The 19,019-nt window shown below is 35.6% G+C and overlaps 3 protein-coding genes across 7 annotated transcripts; 1 reads left to right on the top strand and 2 right to left on the bottom strand.

Moving 5' to 3' along the window:
* Nucleotides 1–261: 261 nt before the first annotated feature.
* On the bottom strand, nt 262–5,049 carry LOC109190614 (G-type lectin S-receptor-like serine/threonine-protein kinase At4g27290). 4 transcript variants are annotated; one of them, XM_019341137.1, is made up of 8 exons: nt 4,727–5,049; nt 3,136–4,617; nt 2,944–3,048; nt 2,697–2,848; nt 1,902–2,112; nt 1,570–1,807; nt 1,335–1,485; nt 265–928 (listed from the first exon to the last, which is right to left on the bottom strand). In XM_019341137.1, exons 2-8 carry the CDS (start codon nt 4,415–4,417, stop codon nt 623–625), a joined length of 2,445 nt encoding a protein of 814 aa, XP_019196682.1. In that variant the 5' UTR covers nt 4,418–4,617; nt 4,727–5,049; the 3' UTR covers nt 265–622. The 4 variants fall into 4 exon arrangements, with proteins under 4 accessions (XP_019196683.1, XP_019196681.1, XP_019196682.1 ...); XM_019341138.1 differs by lacking the exon at nt 4,727–5,049 and having other exon boundaries at nt 262–928; nt 2,697–2,845; nt 3,136–4,707; XM_019341136.1 differs by lacking the exon at nt 4,727–5,049 and having other exon boundaries at nt 262–928; nt 3,136–4,707.
* A 31-nt stretch (nt 5,050–5,080) lies between these two features.
* On the bottom strand, nt 5,081–5,742 carry LOC109190615 (calcium-binding protein PBP1-like). The gene has a single exon (XM_019341141.1). It carries the CDS (start codon nt 5,565–5,567, stop codon nt 5,205–5,207), a length of 363 nt encoding a protein of 120 aa, XP_019196686.1. The 5' UTR covers nt 5,568–5,742; the 3' UTR covers nt 5,081–5,204.
* Nucleotides 5,743–14,656: 8,914 nt separating this feature from the next.
* Nucleotides 14,657–18,147, top strand: LOC109190612 (G-type lectin S-receptor-like serine/threonine-protein kinase At4g27290). Of its 2 annotated transcripts, XM_019341134.1 has the most exons (8): nt 14,657–16,115; nt 16,183–16,311; nt 16,426–16,509; nt 16,597–16,757; nt 16,842–17,052; nt 17,176–17,413; nt 17,496–17,646; nt 17,731–18,147. In XM_019341134.1, the coding sequence occupies exons 1-8, from the start codon at nt 14,831–14,833 to the stop codon at nt 18,040–18,042; spliced, it is 2,571 nt and encodes an 856-aa protein (XP_019196679.1). In that variant the 5' UTR covers nt 14,657–14,830; the 3' UTR covers nt 18,043–18,147. The 2 variants fall into 2 exon arrangements, with proteins under 2 accessions (XP_019196679.1, XP_019196680.1); XM_019341135.1 differs by lacking the exon at nt 16,183–16,311 and having other exon boundaries at nt 16,357–16,509.
* Nucleotides 18,148–19,019: the final 872 nt, after the last annotated feature.

Here is a 19,019-nt window from a genome sequence, read left to right on the forward strand (position 1 = left end):
ATGTCCATTCATTCATGTTCTTTTAGTTGGTTTCTATTACTGTAGGCACAAAATAAATCTTACTTCGTGGTCCTAATCGACAAAAGATCACAAAAAAGGATAAATCAATCTATATTGTATATAATTGACACCTCAAATCAAGAAAGCTAATAGGACGTTGTTACTAAAAGTTGAACATGGAACCATGTGATTCAAGTATACAACATTTTCTTTAAAACTTAAATACCAAAACCAAAAAAATAAAATAAAAAATTCTGGGCCACATACAAATGAGCACATTTGCCATCTCCACAAGCAAAATCAATCTGGTAGTTCATGGAGAAACAGTGGACAAAAGAAATGACCTTTTTCTCATACAAGCAACTGAAAACTTCACAAACAATTCTTGTATCCTTATTTTGCTACTAATCTAGAAAGCTTGCTAAAATGGTCATTCTATAATGTTCTATATTTCAGTGGCATCAAGAAGAGAGACCAACCCCTACAAAGATCACCACCACATAGAACAAAATATGGCTTTTTGCTTCAAGAGTTCATCCCAAACCTCATCATAATCACATAGTTAGGCTAAGATTTTTGTTTGCTACGATCACAATGTCCACGTGAGCTATCGACCCATGCACTAACGGGCATCCAAGAGCGTGAAAGTGATTTCATTTACTGAACATGTTTCCCGCTGGCTGGATGAAGGATACACTTCGGTTGGCATCACGTCTATCAGAAAACCCGGCTGTTTTGGCTCCGGCAGTGTACTCTCCCCATTCAACATTAGAACCACAGATGACATATTCGGCCTGTTATCGGGGCTCTGCTGGATGCACAAGAGAGCTACATGCACGCATCGCAGCATTTCAGGGAGAGAGCAAGAGTCATCCAACGAGGAATCGATCAGTTCGAGTGGTCTGCCTTCCGTCCAAACTTGCCAAGCCTAAAAAACAAAATGAAATGTGTTATAAACTAAGATTGGGCTAGGGTCACTCAACTGGATTATAATGCACATGGGTCAAACCACACTAAAAGATCAAATCCAACCAATTAACTAATCTAACCCATGACCTTATAAACTCATGTTCTCTCTTATTTTATCAATGAATGTGGGACTTTAACACTCCCCTCAAGTGGACAACTGGGCCATTTTGAATCTAACCAATTGACCAATTAAAATTGGACTAGACCCTCCCCTGAAACGAAAGCTCTGGACGCCACCACAGTAAACCGAACAAGCGGACTTACGAAAGCTTGGACGCCACCAATACCCATAACCGGGTGAACCCAATGAAATATCACCTAACTGAGACAACAAGAACTTCATGACAAAGGATTTCAATGCTTACATATCCTATAAGATTATGGTGGAATTCTGAATGATTAAAGGAACCGTTTTTCTTTCCACTTATTATCTCCAATAATAGAATGCCAAAACTAAACACGTCGGATTTCACTGAGAATAGACCATAAAGTGCATACTCTGGAGCCATATACCCGCTGCAAAGAACAAAGTATCAGTAAAACAAATTACTTAAATGAAAAGAGACAAAAAGCGTAGAAAAGTCGCATGTTTAACCATACTATGTTCCGACAACTCTTCTAGTACTGTCTTCATTCTGATCTCCTCCAAAGGTTCTTGCCATTCCAAAGTCTGAAATCTTCGGATTCAATTCCTCATCAAGCAAAACATTGCTTGCTTTGAGATCTCTATGAATAATTCTCAACCTCGAGTCCTGATGAAGATAAAGAAGACCTCGAGCAATTCCACATATAATCTGGAAACGCTTAGACCAATTTAAATCTCTCTTCCTTCTATTATCTGTCAAGTTAATCCAGTCCCCAATGTAAATTCAGTAAATATATTAACTAGAAACAAATAATAACTTCAATGTGAGTATGACAGGGTAAAGCACCAAAAAGAAAGAAGTTCAAGCTTTTATTCGCCATGTATTCATAGATTAGCATCTTTTCTTCCCCGTCGATGCAGCTACCGATAAGCCTTACGAGATTTCTGTGCTGAAGCTTTGCAATCAGCCGCACTTCATTTTTGAACTCGTTCAATCCCTGTCCAGAACTTTTTGAAAGCCTCTTCACGGCAATATCCCGTCCATCTGTTAGAGTGCCCTGAAAGTTACCAGCTATTAGAAAGTCCATGGATTGTGCCAATGCAAGTGGCAGTCAATCCAGTTTTTACTTGGAAAATTTCAAGCTTTTTTAAAAATGGCAAAAGTCATTAACAACAACTACAAAGATGAATCAGAAAACAAACATGATGGCTGAATTCAATAACTCCAAACAAGTATAACTTTTGCAAGGATGAGAACCCTCCCACACACATCCGAAAAGACTTGTCGTTTTTCCTCGCTCTAAAATTAATCACATTCCAAACAACCACCCCCCCCCCCCCACCCCCCATATATATAAGGTCAGATTCCCGTGCAGACAGTGCTTCCCGTGTGGTCACTCACCATTAGGTACGTATAAATACACCACAAAGTGTTCGAAAATGCACCATTAGGCGTGGCGCGGTGTGGTGCATTAGTGCATTTCATTGTGGTGCATTTCCAAACACTGTGAGGTGCATTCTTGCATACCTAATGGTAAATCCGCACCGGCCGCACAGAAAACACTGTCCGCATTTGAACCAGTATATGTATGTATATATATATATATATATATATATATATATATATATTGCCTGAGCTTACCTTGTAAACAGGTCCAAAACCACCTTCACCAAGCTTATTGTTCAGTGAGAAGTCATCGGTGGCCTGTGATATTGTTGCCAAATCAAAGAATGGGATGTCTGGATCTTCTGTTGGGCGTAAATCCTGGCAATTATTTTGACTCTCTTCACCTGCTATCCAACCAGTAAAAGTTGGTAAAAATGGCATCTTTGTATTTATGGTAAGACCTGATTTAGTATTAACCAGGATATTGTTCGAGCATATCTACCTTTTCCTTTCTTTCTCCTGAATAAGCAGTAGCAGGCAAGACACATACCAGAAAATACAGCAACAGTGATTACCACAATAATAATTACTTTCACAGCAGGGAACCCTGATGGAAACAAAGCTCGAGTTAGAAAGATTCAGTCGACTACTCGACTTAACTGAACATAAAACTAATTAAATGCAATATAAGTACCTTCATTAGAAGCTTCGATTCGTATATAGAGGTCCTGGCCACTGTCTGGAAACTGCCTAATATCAATCAAGTTACCGAACCAGAGGGCACACCCGCTACCTTTTCCTCTAATATCTAAGTTTGTGTAAGCCATACAGGAGCAATTTTTTAAGCAAGTTGCCCTGCACTCTGCCAGGTTCATAGTAGCGTTCACCCAAGAACTGGTTGTATCTGGTAATTTCAGGCCAGTAAATTTGACAAACACTTTTCGATTCAAGCAGTTTAAAGGCTCAGTAAGAATGCATCCTTGAGACCAGTCCATTGAGTTCCAGCTTTCGGGTGATTTTGGTTTAAAACCTTCCAGGCACTGGCAAACAGGAGAGTCGCTGATAACACAGACTCCATTTGCACCACAAAGATCGTAAGTGTCACAATAATCTCTCGGGACTTCTCCATAAAGTCTCCAAGATTGATCAGCTTCCACCCATACATAACGCTGTCTTGTAGAGGTGGTATCATTAAAGACTAGCCTCGTGATCACGGATTTATTCTTGAGCTGGTACATATAGTACACCTCATCCTGATTAGAAACAAACTTGAAATCGAAAACTGGGTTGGGCTTTAGTTCAGGAGCACCACTGAACCGTATTCCATTCCACGGACCACCTCGAAAGTATTTCCGGGAATTCTTCCACATGGCTGATTCAGGATATCCATGAAGGTCTATTCCACCACTCAGTGCTCCTGGGGAAGGGTCATCGGAGTTCTTCCATGAAGTGAGGCGCCTATTAAGACCAGTCCGTAAATCCCATCCATACTTCATACCAGGTAACAGTGTGTCAGATGGATAATCAAAGCTTTGCCACAAGAAGACATCAGAATTTCCACCTTTCTCATCTACAAGAACAAGATTTCCAGAATCCAAAAGTTTCGCTACAGGACTTCTAGCTTCTCTAAATGAATTTGTCGACCAAATATCATTGCTTTTCCCACTCAACAGCACAAGACTTCCTGTGTTGTTAACCGTCAAGACACCTGACAAATCTTTAATCGGGATCTTTCGATTTGCAACCCACACTACAGTCCTGACAGCAATATTCCTATACCAAATACCCAAGTAACGATACTTGGAGCTGCCCGGACTAAAGAAACCAAGTTCAAAACTTCCCTCCTCTGAAACTAAGCTTTCACCATCACTTAAAGATTGAGACGGAGTAATCCTGTACTGTAGAGCATCAGCTTCCCTGAGTAAACAGCATAAAGAAAAAGAAGCATACCAAACTATAAGCCAAAGACTGTTCATTGGCGCATAAGATTTTACTCCAGAATATATTGAAAGGTGAAAAGAATTCTTCGAAGATATTATAACATGAGGCAAACTTCCAGAGCAGTTTCAAGATATAGAAGACATACTATTCCAAAACTTGTCATATCATATGATACTTCTCCGAAACAAATAAATTTCTATGCTTGAAAAGTCTGCCAAGTTTGGCTTCACATACTCTGACAATGAAGATGATCGTTTTGTCACCACTATGAGTATTTAAATTTCAAAGACCAAAGAAATCATCAGGGCTTTTTAAGCATCATTCATGAATGTAATTCTTAATACCTAAAGTTTCAACATATGTGTCCCTGACACTGCTTTCACCCTACCTCTCTGAGAGCTACAAGAAATAAAAAGAAATGATTAACAGTGGACCATTGTATTGATTTAGTAATTTCATTTGCAAAAGGAATTACCTTAGTCAATATTTCACAACAACAAGTCCAACAAAGAGACTCCTAGGTCACCAACATCACTATCATTTTGAGTAAATTTAGTACCAAGTAGTTTGATGTCTATGTCTATGTCTTTACACGTTACAACTGGCTAGCCTAGTTCACATTAGCGGCTCATAAATCAGGTGAAAACAACAGGATAAAGAAAGACAAAACAAAAAAACAAAAACTAAAACAAAAAAAATGAAAGGAAAACCTCTTGATTTAATGTCTGTATATTTCAGAATCAAACATTATTGGTAAATTACAGAAAAGAATGAAACTTGTATAGGTTAATTGTCATGGGAATTCAGTAAAACGGTAAGAAGTTAAAAAGAAAAGTTACAATCTCTGAAGAGATCATGAAGGGCCTGGTCTAACAAAAACTCGGACTGCTCCATCAAATCAGGGCTCAATCTAAACATTAGCACACAAAACTCCATCTGATTCAGGGCACCATCTCCATCGGAATCTCCTTCTCGGAGCATGCTCCGGAGATCATCGTCGGTGAAGTCTTGCAAGCCCAGCAAAGCAGAGTTATTCTTGAGGCTCTCGAAGGTGATGACCCCTCGGTCTTTATCCATGAGTAGCTGAAACCCATTGCAGAGCTCGCCTATTAAGGCGTCCCCGCCAAGCTTTTCGGCCATGAGAGGCAATAAATCTTGGAAATTTGACTGGGCTCTTGATTCCATTATGAACGAAAGGAAATGTGATGTTGTTTGCGTTTTTGGTTGGTGATTGCGATGGCATTGGGGCTTCAGGGGGAGTAAATATATACGGATTGTGGAGGAGATTGGATGGAGGTTTCGGAGAAGCCATGGGAATGGGCATTCAAGGATACAACTAAGGTACAGATGGTTAACGCGAAGTTCACTTTGCTTTCCCTCGTTCAGGAAGAAATTGCTTTCCGGTTTCGAGGGCGGTGGTCCGGGTCAACAGTATGGAATGGATTTCAGTTCAGCCCAATTAAGCCCATATCTCTAGAAGCCCAGCAATTATACTATGGACCACGGTCCAAAAACGGCGCGCCGTTACAATTAATAGTGCGCATATTTGGTGTATTAATTACCAACTGAAACTAGTGTATATTTAAACTGACATCGTCTCACGTATTATTTTTATATTATCAAATGAAACTGCAATTGAATTGAAATGAAACTGTAGTTGTGTTAAAATGAAACTGCAGTGTATATAAAATGAAACTGAATAACATTTCACATATTTGAGTGTATATTGTGGAATGAAACTTTAGTTATATCGAAATGATAATGTAGTTGTGTTTTAATGAAACTATATATAGTGCATATAAAATAAAATTAAATAACATTGTCAGATATTTGAGTGTATAAATATCAAATGAAACTGTAGTTATATCGAAATGAAATTGTAGTTGTGTTGACATGTATTTCTCTTTCAAGTGTTTTCTTTTATAATTACTAGTTAGATATCACAATTTACGCTAGACTAATTTTATACCTTCAGAACCTATATTCTATTGGGGCTATGTATTTCTCTTTCACTCCATTTAAGACATCTTCATTCTTTCTTGACATTGTTCTTTTCGTGAAAAACAACATAAGAATAACAAGAAACGAGTCATAGGTGCACTTGGGCTCCTTAGATTAGAGATTGGGCTCTCTAAATTGATAGAAGTATAGAGATACATTCTATGTGTGCGAATTAACCGAAAGATTTCTTAGGCGACTTGCAATTTAGTTCCTCTAGCGATTCTTTGGTAGGAAGTATAGGGACCTAGAATTAGTCTAGCGTATGCTGGAAAACTTAATATATATATATATATATATATATATATATATATATATAAAATCATAAGAAAATAACGAGTAATTATATTATTCGTCAAACGACCAATTTCTTAGAAGATGTCCTTACATCTTACTAATGCAAGTCAAATAAAAATTACATACTTATAAAGTGATAGGTAATAAGTTATTGTAATATGAGAATACCATTATATATTGTGATATGATGGACTTTACTACTATAACAGTATAACCTAATCATATCATACCCCCCCCCCCCCCCCCACCAAATTTAACAAAAAAAAAAAAAAAAAAATATTGATGTGTTGTAAACATATCATTACTATTATTTGATTTTCTCAATGAATAAATTGAGATTGCAATTTGTTTTATATGCACAAATCAATATTATTTGGTCTTACAAGTTACAAATAAATAATGAATTTAGTTATAAATTAACTAATCAAATGAAATTATGTAAATTTAAACATACAAATTTCTTTCGATTTAATATATATTAATGTAATTGAATTGGCACTGAGACTATTCTAGAATGTGATGTCGATAAATTCAAAGTAAGATTCAAATGCCTTACAGTCGAAGCAAGACCTAACGGGAAGGAAATTAAAATGGAAAATGATGTTTGTGAATACACGAACACGAGTATTAGTTGATGGGCACTTCCACGTTTACTATTAAATTGAATGGACCCAACATATATATACCTTAGCCTCCAAATAAGAAGAAATTTTTTTTTCCATCAAATTTATCAAGAGTGTTAACATATTAAGGTTGTTGGTCCTTGGTACTTGGTAGAATGCCTGTTGGTGGTGGCTTGGTGTTGGGGTAATCTCAACCGTCAAATGAAGAGTAACAAATCATAATGGCCATATTTGGTAACATAGTAAATTTATTCGTTAATTTTATTTTATTTGACCACTATTAGCACTTTGATTTTTTTTGAGTACTACTTAGCAGTTTGACTTAGTTAAACAATCAATACGAATGTTTGATTAATTACCTTTTTGTAACAATTTATTACTACAAAATGTTAAAATTCAAAAAGTTGTTCAAATCAACTTTTCCGATTAGCTTTTTGAGAAAATCATTTTGCATGTAATCAACTATCAGCTAACAACTAATTTACCAAACACTTTAATTTTCTACAATCAGCTAACGATATCAACTAGCCAAACCCACTAACCCAATTAGCTAACAACTATTTACCAAACACCCCCAATACAAGGAAAGCTCAAATTATATAGCAACCCAATTTATTGATATATAGACAAAATAAGTTTGATATAATATGATAATCATGTTTTAGTATGAGAAATTTAAGCAGTGTCAAATTGATCATATTCTTTTTATTTTATTTTCTTAAAATGTTGAATCCTTAACTCTGACACGACAAAGTATTTGAAAGAATGTAAACAACAATAATAACTTAGTGACTAATTAGTCTTTTTCTCTAAATATTGTCTACTGAACTAATGAGCTAAACTCGTACGGGACCGTACCCTTTTTATCCAATCATAAACCTATTTTGTATATATGTGAATACTTATTTGAATTATTGTTTTATTTATGAAGTACTAATAAGCTTAGTATTAACCTAACCTATACTATAACTTCAATTCCCATAACCTCAATGTCTAAAGGTGAATTAAATATCATCATTAATATTGCTTTTGGTGTGCAGTATAAGTCTAAAAAATTTTAAGACAAATTCCTATCATTTTCTTTCCTTACTGAATCATTTCATAGCAACTTGACTGCCGTATTTTTCCAAGACGTACAGGACAATTGACTTGGGATGGGAACGCCACATTGCAACAATAAATTAAAGAATTCAAACACATCTTTATAAGCTATCGTATTGGCAAGGGCAGGGACTAGTACATGAATTCCATGGTTGACACGGTGAATTGAAGGGCTGAAGCCTTCCAATTTCCAACTAAAATTTTAAACATTTTTTCTGTTAACTAGAATGAATATTTTTCTTTGATTTTATTTTCTTTAAATACCCAACACATAAAAATATGGAAAATAACTTCTAGATTTCCAATCAGATCCTAAGTCTATCTTTTCACTAAACCAAAAAATGAAACAGAATATCTATTATATTCCTTTCCAAAAGTAATAAAACTTTTTTTTTTGAAGAAAAGTAATAAAACTTTTATTAACTCAAAATTCATTTCATAAACCGTGTTGTATGTATTTAAACTAAAATAGAAACAAAAGCTATTAAAAAGAACTGAGAAACAAATATCTCCAGCCCTCCAGGAAATAACAAGTGGCTAGAGAGTAGAGATAAGTTGACAATGACGTGGCCTCTATTTTCAAAAGATGGCAACAAACTTGTAGACTTATTTAGTGTTTAAAGATTTTTTTAAACCAATGAATGCATCACTGTGTTGGTAAGTTTTGCTATCCGGGGATTCGGATGAAAAGTTGACCAACTATTTGTGGTAGAGACGATTTGTTTTCCCCAAATCTCACTTTATGTTATTTTGTTTGACATTTTAATTTGTTCCTATGTTTTAACTAATCCATCGTTCACATTAATCCTGCCCGATATACTAGTCATGGTATATTGGTATTTGTTCACCGACACTTGATATATAGCACGAGTTGAAAGCTCGACCTAACTTATTATCACCTCCAATAATAATGTAGTTATGCTTAGCGGATTTATTATTTGTAGCCATTTGAATATTCTAGATCTAGAATAGTAACTATAAATATTATTTTTTTTATGACGATGGAAATTCGAAGTCACTACTGGATGGTGTGCATTGGGTAAATCTCACTTCTGTGTAATAACCTACAAATCATACCAGAGAGGTCAATAAAACTATGAAAACCCTATGTGACGGATTTAACCGAGATGAACTATAAATATTCTTTTTTTTTTTTTTGTAACTTATTGCAATTGTAATTAGAAAAATTAAATAAAATTGCATACTTGAAAATGAATAGAATCCGTGAAAAATATTTTAAATTATTTTAACTATACTAAAGATAAATTAAGTATATTCCAAGTGGATGGTCAAAGGTTCGAACTCCGATGGTGGATGCTTAGATTCTTTGGGTTGAAAATGTATGAGAAAGTATAGAACAGGTACTACATTGTAAAGAATCAAGTATTTCAAAAAAAAAAAAGTATATTCCTTTCCCCGGTCTAGCTTTTGTTGGAAAAAATAGCTTAAAATGACATGTTAAGTGGCTATTTTGTGGTACAATTATCAGTGGGGTCCACTTCCGATTTGGGTCAGGTCAAAGTGGATCGGATTCTTCGTGGTGAGACGAAGAGATTAATATACTGTACGCTCAAAACGGATAATGGGTGAATGAGATATTGATTCTCAAAGTAGACCCATTGAGTTGGAAAAATGAAGGGAAAAAGTGAACTTTTGTCTCACATTAATTTGGAAAGAGGATTTGCCCCCCTTTTTATACAAGAGCTCTTTTGGAGCTTGTAGAATTATATAGTATAAAGACTCTTTCGTTAGGGGGGGTGCAAATCAAATTGGCCTGGCCTAGGCCACAAAGCTCCTAGCATTTTTGAGAGGTGGCAAATAAGGTTTTAAGGAAAAAGTGAGATAAGGTTGGCCATTGTATTTGAGCAAGTGTTAGGTATAATGAGAGTGGGAAGGAATTAATTAAAGAGCTAGATTAACAGAAAACTTTAATTTTAGGTAGAAGTGAGAAAGTAGAAAACATGTAGAACGTCAAAACACCAAATGAGATAAGATGTTTAACGAAGCTTGGAACATGGCTGCTAAAAGGTTGGGAATTGACTTATTTAAAAAAAAAAAAAAAAAAAAAAAAAAAAAAAAAAAAAAAAACCTCAAAATTGTAAAAATGGAAGCATCTGTAACATTTGGAGGACAAAAAAAAATGTCATGTCAGACATTACATGATACAATCATTAGGTGGTATGAAAATATTATTTTTTGAGTTAAGAGCTAAACTCAAAAATAAAAGAGAAAAAAGACATGAGTATATTTTGAGTAGCAGCTTAACTTCAGAAAAAGAGATAAAAGAGAAGAATGTAACCATACAAATTCAATATATATTCTCACGTCATTTCCCCAAATACACATATAATTATTTATACATGATCATAAAACTATTCATTACACAATTATGTGTTATAACTACCTATGAATCTCACTATCCATAGAACATGGGTGTATCATAACATTCCCACTTACGCAGTGGATGGGCACAATTGGATCTTGCTATATGCTTCTAAGGACAAGATTTGGTGAGTATTGGTAGCAAGGTTGTTCAACTTACTCTGTTAAACCAAGTATAAGAATTATGTTGATGAAGTTTCTTGTGGTTTTATATTAGCATACCATATAAGGATGTTATTTGGTAATTGTTTTTAACATGTTAGTTATATGATTATAATGCTAATTTTGTAAAATAGAATGGGCTAAATGGGCTAAATAATTTTATTATTATTATTATTATTATTATTATTATTATTATTTTACTTAGATAATGTAATTGCACTTTTACTGTGTAGATACTCTATTTGATTTTTATACCCATTTTTTAGTGTTTCAACTATGCCTAGTTCAACTACCCATGATGTTAAGTTCACGCCCAACTAAAATCTAATAATTAGAGGACTAGTTTGAGTTTAATTAAAAGTCACAGCATCAATTTGAGAAATGATTATAATTGAATGACTATTTTGAGAAAAAAATTTAACTTTTTTTTTTTGGAAATAAAAAAAAGTATAACTAAGAAACGATAAAATAGTTAATCCTATTATAATGATATATATATGCTCTATGTTTAATTTTAAAATAATATCCATTTAAATATAGGATTTACAAATCATAAAATGAATATCAATAAATATTGTTTGTACCAGCTCAGTTGATTCTCAAGTGGTAGATTGTGGGTAAAGAAAAAAGATCGAGACTTGACAATTATAGTGTGGAAGGTACACTTAATGTGGTGGGCTTTTTGTGGTCACCAGATATTGGTCCTCCCACCTAAGAGATCGTTGGGTCACCATGATTTATCATTCCACTATCCTGTCCGATCAGGGTGTGAATATCAATAAATATTGTTTGTACCAACTCAATTGATTCTCAAGTGATAGATTGTGGGTAAAGAAAAAAGACCGAGCCTTGACAATTGTACTGTGGGAGTACAGTTACATCTAATGTGGTGCCCGTGGTGGGCTCTTTTTGGCCACCAGACATTGGTCCTCCCACCTAAGAGATCGTGAGTCACCGTGATTTATCATTCCACTATCATGTCCGATCAGGGTGTGGCAGTCCTTGTAACAAGAGAATTTTGTTTTTTTTGTAGGCAAGATCAATAAATACTATTACAACTCGTTTGGTTTGTGCAAGAGAACGTTTGAGGAATGAAATCTTATCTTATCTTATCTTACTCTATATAATAGCAAAATGTTTTTTGCCAATCAATTTCCCGCCTAAATAAAATTGCATCATTTTAAGGTATTAAATACCAATTAAATGAAATTGCATCATTTTAAGGTATATAATGCAGCATACTTATCTATTTTCAATACATGTTAATCTACAATTATTGTTATTTAATGATAAGCAGGTAATACATTCCAGTATTTTTAAGTTAACATTTTATTATATAAATTAATTTATTGTTTACTGAAAAAAAATTAGAGTATCCGATTTTAAAAAATAAGATTAACCTGTTTTTTTATTCTTACAATTTTGTTGATCGACAACAATTTAATTGTTCATTCTAATATAGTTTTGAGAGGGTTTTTTTAAAAAAGTTACTAAATCAATTACTAAATTGAAAAAAAAAAGTTTTTTAAAATTTAAATCAGTTGCATGAACAATAATATTGGAGAGACGAATAAGTTTAAACAAATAATTATTGAACTGATATTAAGTAATTAGAAAATATGATGTATTTCTTAATTTCATTTTAAACAATAAGTTTTACCTGATGATACTGTATTTATTAGTTTGTTTTAGATCTGTTCCGGTCACCCGATTTTTCAGATCGGCATTTGGGAAAGAAAGCAATTCCACAACGGCCGAAAGCTACGGTCAGATTATTTGAAAAGTTTTTTAGCAGTGAATTATTTGGACGTGCGATGATTTAAAATCGAGTATGTCAAGACGTCGGAAACAGAGAAGGTTCGCGTAAGTCAGTGAACATTTTAGAGAGAATGAAGAACGCAACAGAGTAGACGGAAGCGCAATCGTCAAAAAATATGGATTAGCGTTTGGTAATCAGGTTTTACAATTGGGTTAATGGGCTCGGGTATTGGGCTGAAATGCAATGTAACTGGATTATATGGATAGATAATTAAATGTTTATTGGGCTTAGCATTGCAGGTTTTATTTTTTCTTTCATGTCATGAAATATTTCATATTTAGTTTAGATTTATATATGTTGTACGTATATAATTATTATTATTAAGCAATGTTTAAGAAAAGATTTTCGTAGTTAGTTTCAATGTATGATGATGATACTGTATTTTTTATTTATATATTGTCAAGTATATGTACTATAGGCTTTAATTGCAAATCATATTAATAAATGTTTTTATATATAAGAAAATTTAATTTCATAATTTTTTATTGTATATTGTTCGATTTCCTAATTAAAAAATATATATATAAAAATGTGTGTGTGTGTGTGTGTGTCTATATATATATATATATATATATATATATATATATATATATATATATATATATATATATATATATATATATATATATTTTAATGTACACTTTTTAAATCTCATGTGGTATGTTATAACACAATTCTTTATAATATATGCTAACAGTATGTGATGTTCGATATAACAACCAATTTAGTATTGTTAAAGAAAAATACATTTCAGAATAAGTTTTAATTTCATGATTAATATTTTATTTTATTGTTTTTAAAATATTGTCAATAATAAATTTACTTAAATTTTATGCCGTGCATCGCACAGGGCAAAAACTAGTTTAATTAAAATCTATGAAAATGAATTAATGCATATTTTATTCCATTGTTTGGTTGATGAGAATGAAATTATTGAGAATAATTAGTATAACAATTTAAATGTCCTACACAATTGATGATTTTATCATTTTTACTACACAATGTTATGTGGACCAGAATAAAAAGTACATTTTTAATATATTAAATGTACCTTTTTGTATTGTATGTACATTATACAATATAATGTACACTCAGTACAAAAATAATGTACATCTCCTGAATACAATGTACATTATTTTTGTTATGAATGTACATTATTTTACACTATACAAAATATGGTCCATATAACTTGTGTGGATCATGGTCCACACAATAATGATTGTGTCCAAAGTGGGAAGATCTCTTGTGCGCACCCGCATTTGACTATGTCTACTAAGTCATTGAGTTACCGTGATTTTTATCTTCTCAAATGCTTTATCAGGTCGGGGTGGTCAACCCTTGGGATTGAGTAAAAGAAAGTACAAATTTAAGGGTGTGTTTGGTTGGTGGGTTTTGCACATAGGAATGGGTATGAAAGTGATTGTTATTATTTGGTTGATAGATTTTTAGAACACTACTATGAGTTTCGAATACCCCATCAATTGAAAAACTCATACCCAAATAAAATAAGGGTTTCATTCCCTTATTCATTCTCAAACACTACTATTATTAATCATTCACATTCCACCCTACTACCAATAATTTTAAATACTTTCACCAAAACTCATTACCATTACCAAGTATTTGATACCCATTCCGATTCCGATTCCTATGTGCGAACCAAACACACGCCTAACTTATAATTTGTGTGTTATTTTTCTCTCTGACCTTTTCATTCTTCCCAAATCCCAATCTCTCTCACCTTTTCATGTCACAGTAAGTAGTTACTACTTACTAGTCTATTGTGTTTTGATAATAAAAACAAGTTGAGTTACAGCTTTCCAACTAACCTATAATTGGACATAGATTTGAGTAATGGCAAGAGCGACTAACGAGGACAGTACGTAAGAGTAAATTCTGTACCACAATTTCATTAATGTGAAACCTACTTTCCGACAAGGAAGTTGACTCAGTCCGTCTACACCTTTTGTCTGCTCCGGCGTCGGCGATACTTCTTTGAACTCTCCATTTTTTTTTTCTCTAATTTCCATTTTCTAGTCCCAAACATAAACCATGAAATCAGGCTAATGGAGAAAAAATCCATGGAGAATTCCCCCTTCTTCCTTCTCCTCTTCATCTCCTTGCTTTTCCTCAACATCTCCGGCCAAACAGACACCATAACATCCACCCAATCCATCAGAGACGGCGACACCATTGTCTCCTCGGACGGAACCTTCGAGCTAGGATTCTTCACTCCGGCCAACTCCCAGAACCGATACGTGGGAATCTGGTACAAAGTCACCGACGGAACTCCGGTGTGGGTTGCCAATAGAGAAGCGCCATTGAAGAACAAGTCAGGGGTATTGAAGATCACTCAACCCGCCGGAGTTCTTGCCCTCCTCGACGCTTCTAACCAAACCATATGGTCCACCAACTCCTCCGGCCCGGCCCCGAAAAACCCGGTCGCGCAATTGCTGGGAACAGGGAATCTTGTCGTCCGAGAAGCGGATGATGACAGCCCGGAGAATTTCATCTGGCAGAGCTTCGATTACCCGAGTAATACGTTGCTGGCCGGGATGAAGCTCGGGAAAAACTTGGTCACCGGCCTGGAAATGTTCCTTTCGTCGTGGAAAACCCCCGACGATCCTTCCCCGGGGGAGTATACATATCACTGTGACATCACAGGGTACCCGCAGGACCTCCTGAGAAAAGGGTCAAAAGTGGTTTACAGAGCCGGGCCGTGGAACGGCCTCCATTGGAGCGGCGCACCGAACATGGTAAACAACACCATGACAACGTTCGGGCTGGTTATGAACCCGGACGAGGTTTACTACAGATACGATCTGGTGAACAAATCGGTCATTTCAACTTTGGTCGTGAATTCCGACGGCGACACAGGTCGGAAAACATGGGTGGACAAGATTCACGCTTGGACTAATTACCACTCCACCAAAGCAGACGATTGCGATACCTACGGAATCTGCGGCCCTTATGGTACCTGCAATATTCTTGACGCTCCGGTTTGTCAGTGTTTCGGGAAATTTGTGCCGAAACATCAAGGCGATTGGGACAGCGCGGATTGGTCGGCGGGTTGTGTCCGAGAGGTGGGTCTGAATTGCAGCAGCGATGGGTTTATCAAGTACAGTGGTGTCAAACTGCCCGACACGAATGTTTCCTGGTACAATCGAACCATGTCGTTGGAGGAATGTAAGGATGTTTGCAAGAGAAACTGTTCGTGTATGGCTTACACGAGTTTGGACGTTAGGAATGGAGGAAGTGGGTGTTTGCTCTGGATTGGAGACCTGGTCGACACCAGACAACTTTCTGAAAATGGACAAGATATCTACGTTAGAATGGCCTATTCCGCCTTAGGTAAGTAACCTCAATTACGTCAAAAACTATAGCTCATAGCAGAATCAAACGTTTACTATTACGCCAGCTTCTGCCCAACAATCCCCTAGACATCTGATACTGGAATTGAACCTTCAAGCCTCTGCCCGGCAATCCCTAGGCACCTGGTGCTGGATTTGGTCCATCGGGCCTCGAGCCACTAGAGTACAAGTATTTGGTAGGAGATGAGTATTAATTTTGTTGGATGCAATTTTTTTGGCAGATTCTGAAGATGGGTCTTCTGGGAAAAGAAGAGAGATTCTTACAGTGGGTTTGCCATTAATAATCGCAGGAGTTTTTATAGTCCTGGGATTAGGCACAGTGCTTTATTTCAGGAAAAGGAAGGAGGAGGATCTCCCAGAGCACACAAATAATGGTATGTCAGAAGAAGCATGTTTTCATATCTGTATGTATCTAATGATATTATGAATGCTTATTCGAAATGGTGTCGATCATATTGCAGTTATTCCTGTCCACAACAACAAGAGGGATCCCAGTGGTCCGACGACAAACACTGATGATCTCGAGCTGCCTCAATTCGAGCTGTTTAGAATAACTCAAGCTACAGACAGTTTTTCATTGAACAACAAGATAGGAGAGGGCGGGTTTGGACCTGTTTATAAGGTAGGGATGGATAAAATGAAGGTTCTATTATATATCTTAAGGACATTGTTTGGTAAGCAAATTTTGGGTTGCGAAATCTTATAGGGGGTGCTCGAAGGGGGGCAAGAAATAGCAGTGAAGCGACTCTCGGAAACATCAAAACAAGGGCTCGGTGAGTTCAAGAATGAAGTGATCTGCATTGCGAAATTGCAACACCGAAATCTTGTGAAGTTGTTGGGATGCTGCATTCAAGGACAAGAAGCAATGCTGGTGTATGAATACATGCCTAATAAGAGCCTGGATTTATACATTTTTGGTAAGCATTTTCCACCAGTGTTCTTTCAATTGCACAGAAGATAGTACTAAAATGATGTAGCAGAGAACTAGCTTCAATTTCATTATAGATACTCCAGAAAACTTATATGAAAGGCTTTGACAGATGAAGAGCGGAGTGGATTGCTCGATTGGCCAAAACGCTTCAATATTATCAATGGGATTGCTCGGGGACTTATGTATCTTCATCAAGACTCCAGGTTGAGAATCATCCATAGAGACTTGAAAGCCAGCAACGTTTTGCTTGACATTGACATGAACCCAAAGATATCAGATTTTGGAATGGCTAGAAGTTTTGGAGGGGATGAGACTGGAGCCAACACTCGTCGGGTAGTTGGAACATAGTAAGAACAATTACACCCTCTCCCGACCTCATCCTATATATGTTACATTTACAACACTATCTAAACCTTTAATATAATGCAGCGGATATATGTCACCAGAGTATGCAGTTGACGGGATATTCTCAGTAAAGTCAGACGTGTTCAGTTTCGGTGTCTTGGTATTAGAGATCATAAGTGGAAAAAAGAACAGGAAATTCGTTCATCCCGACCATCACCTAAACCTCCTTGGACATGTAAGTAACATGCGTGCATTGCACTCACTATATATCCTATTCATTCATTAGATCTAACACGATCGACACCATATATTTCTATAGGCATGGATACTCCATAAAGAAAACAGGTCACTGGAACTGGTGGATCCAAAGCTCGTGGATTCATGCCATCTAGGAGAAGTGATTAGATCGATCCACGTAGGATTGTTGTGTGTGCAACAATCTCCAGAAGATAGACCGAACATGTCTTCTGTGGTGTGGATGTTGAGCAATGAAGGTGTTCTTCCAGAAGTGAAGCAGCCTGGATTTTTTACAGAGAGAAGTGTGGTTATTTCTGGTAATCAATCCAGTTGGAGCACACACACACCAAGTACTGTAAATGACATGACCATTACATTGTTAGATGCTAGATAGAACATATGTATGTGTTCTGTTCTGCATGTTATGAACCAGTATCTCGAGTTTTGTACGTATTCTTTCGGGTCTAGCGCCCCAGACAATAATATTACTACTTTTTTATCATTTTTTGTACTTCAATAGTTTAATACCTAATTTATGGTGGACCTGATTCCAACAAAATCATTAAAGCAATCAATAATCATTGAGAATATAAACTATGTACTCTCTACAAAAACCTATGCCTACTAAAATTTAATAAAATAGACTTTTGCTCGATCATCTATGGAATTGAAGAAGAATTGAAACAGGTTTAAACTATTACAAGTATTTTAATTGAAATACATATATTTTAACCATCTGTCCTGTATGACCTAGTATTAGGAGCCAGATCAAATGGACAATGAAATGATTATTATATAATCCGAGAAAAAAATGGCAGATCAGACCAACTTTATATGATGGCGACACGTGCAATATTTAAAGATTGCAGTTCAGATAATCAGATGTAGTTAGGTTTTCATTTTTCATTTTTCTTTTTGGCTGTAAATAGTTTTGCAGTCACCAACACGTCAGGCCACGTATGATCCTGTAAAGTGGTAACGCTTGGCAGAGGATTAAAAAATACCCGCACGGACTTAATTTAATGATTAAATACTGGAAGAAGAGATCAAGATTTAAATTTCGACAGCGATAGTGTGAGAATTATGTCTAAAATGAGCAGATCTCTTGTGCACATCGACATTTAACTCAGTGTCTTCTGAGTTAATGAGTTACCGTGATTTACATCTTCTCAAATATTTTGTCGGGTCAGTGTGTAGGGATCATTGGGGTCGGAGATTCAACCTTTTGGGGAGGAGAAGAGAGTAAAAGAACAATGAGATAACGTCTTAGTCATTTTCACATATATGTTTGAAACGATTTCTTTTGAGTTTAGAATGTGAAAACGAATTCTCTTTTCTGATTAATTGAAACCTAACGTTATCTGTTGATGG

This window comes from Ipomoea nil, unplaced genomic scaffold (assembly GCF_001879475.1).
Source record: "Ipomoea nil cultivar Tokyo-kokei standard unplaced genomic scaffold, Asagao_1.1 scaffold1576, whole genome shotgun sequence".
Lineage (NCBI taxonomy): Eukaryota > Viridiplantae > Streptophyta > Magnoliopsida > Solanales > Convolvulaceae > Ipomoea > Ipomoea nil.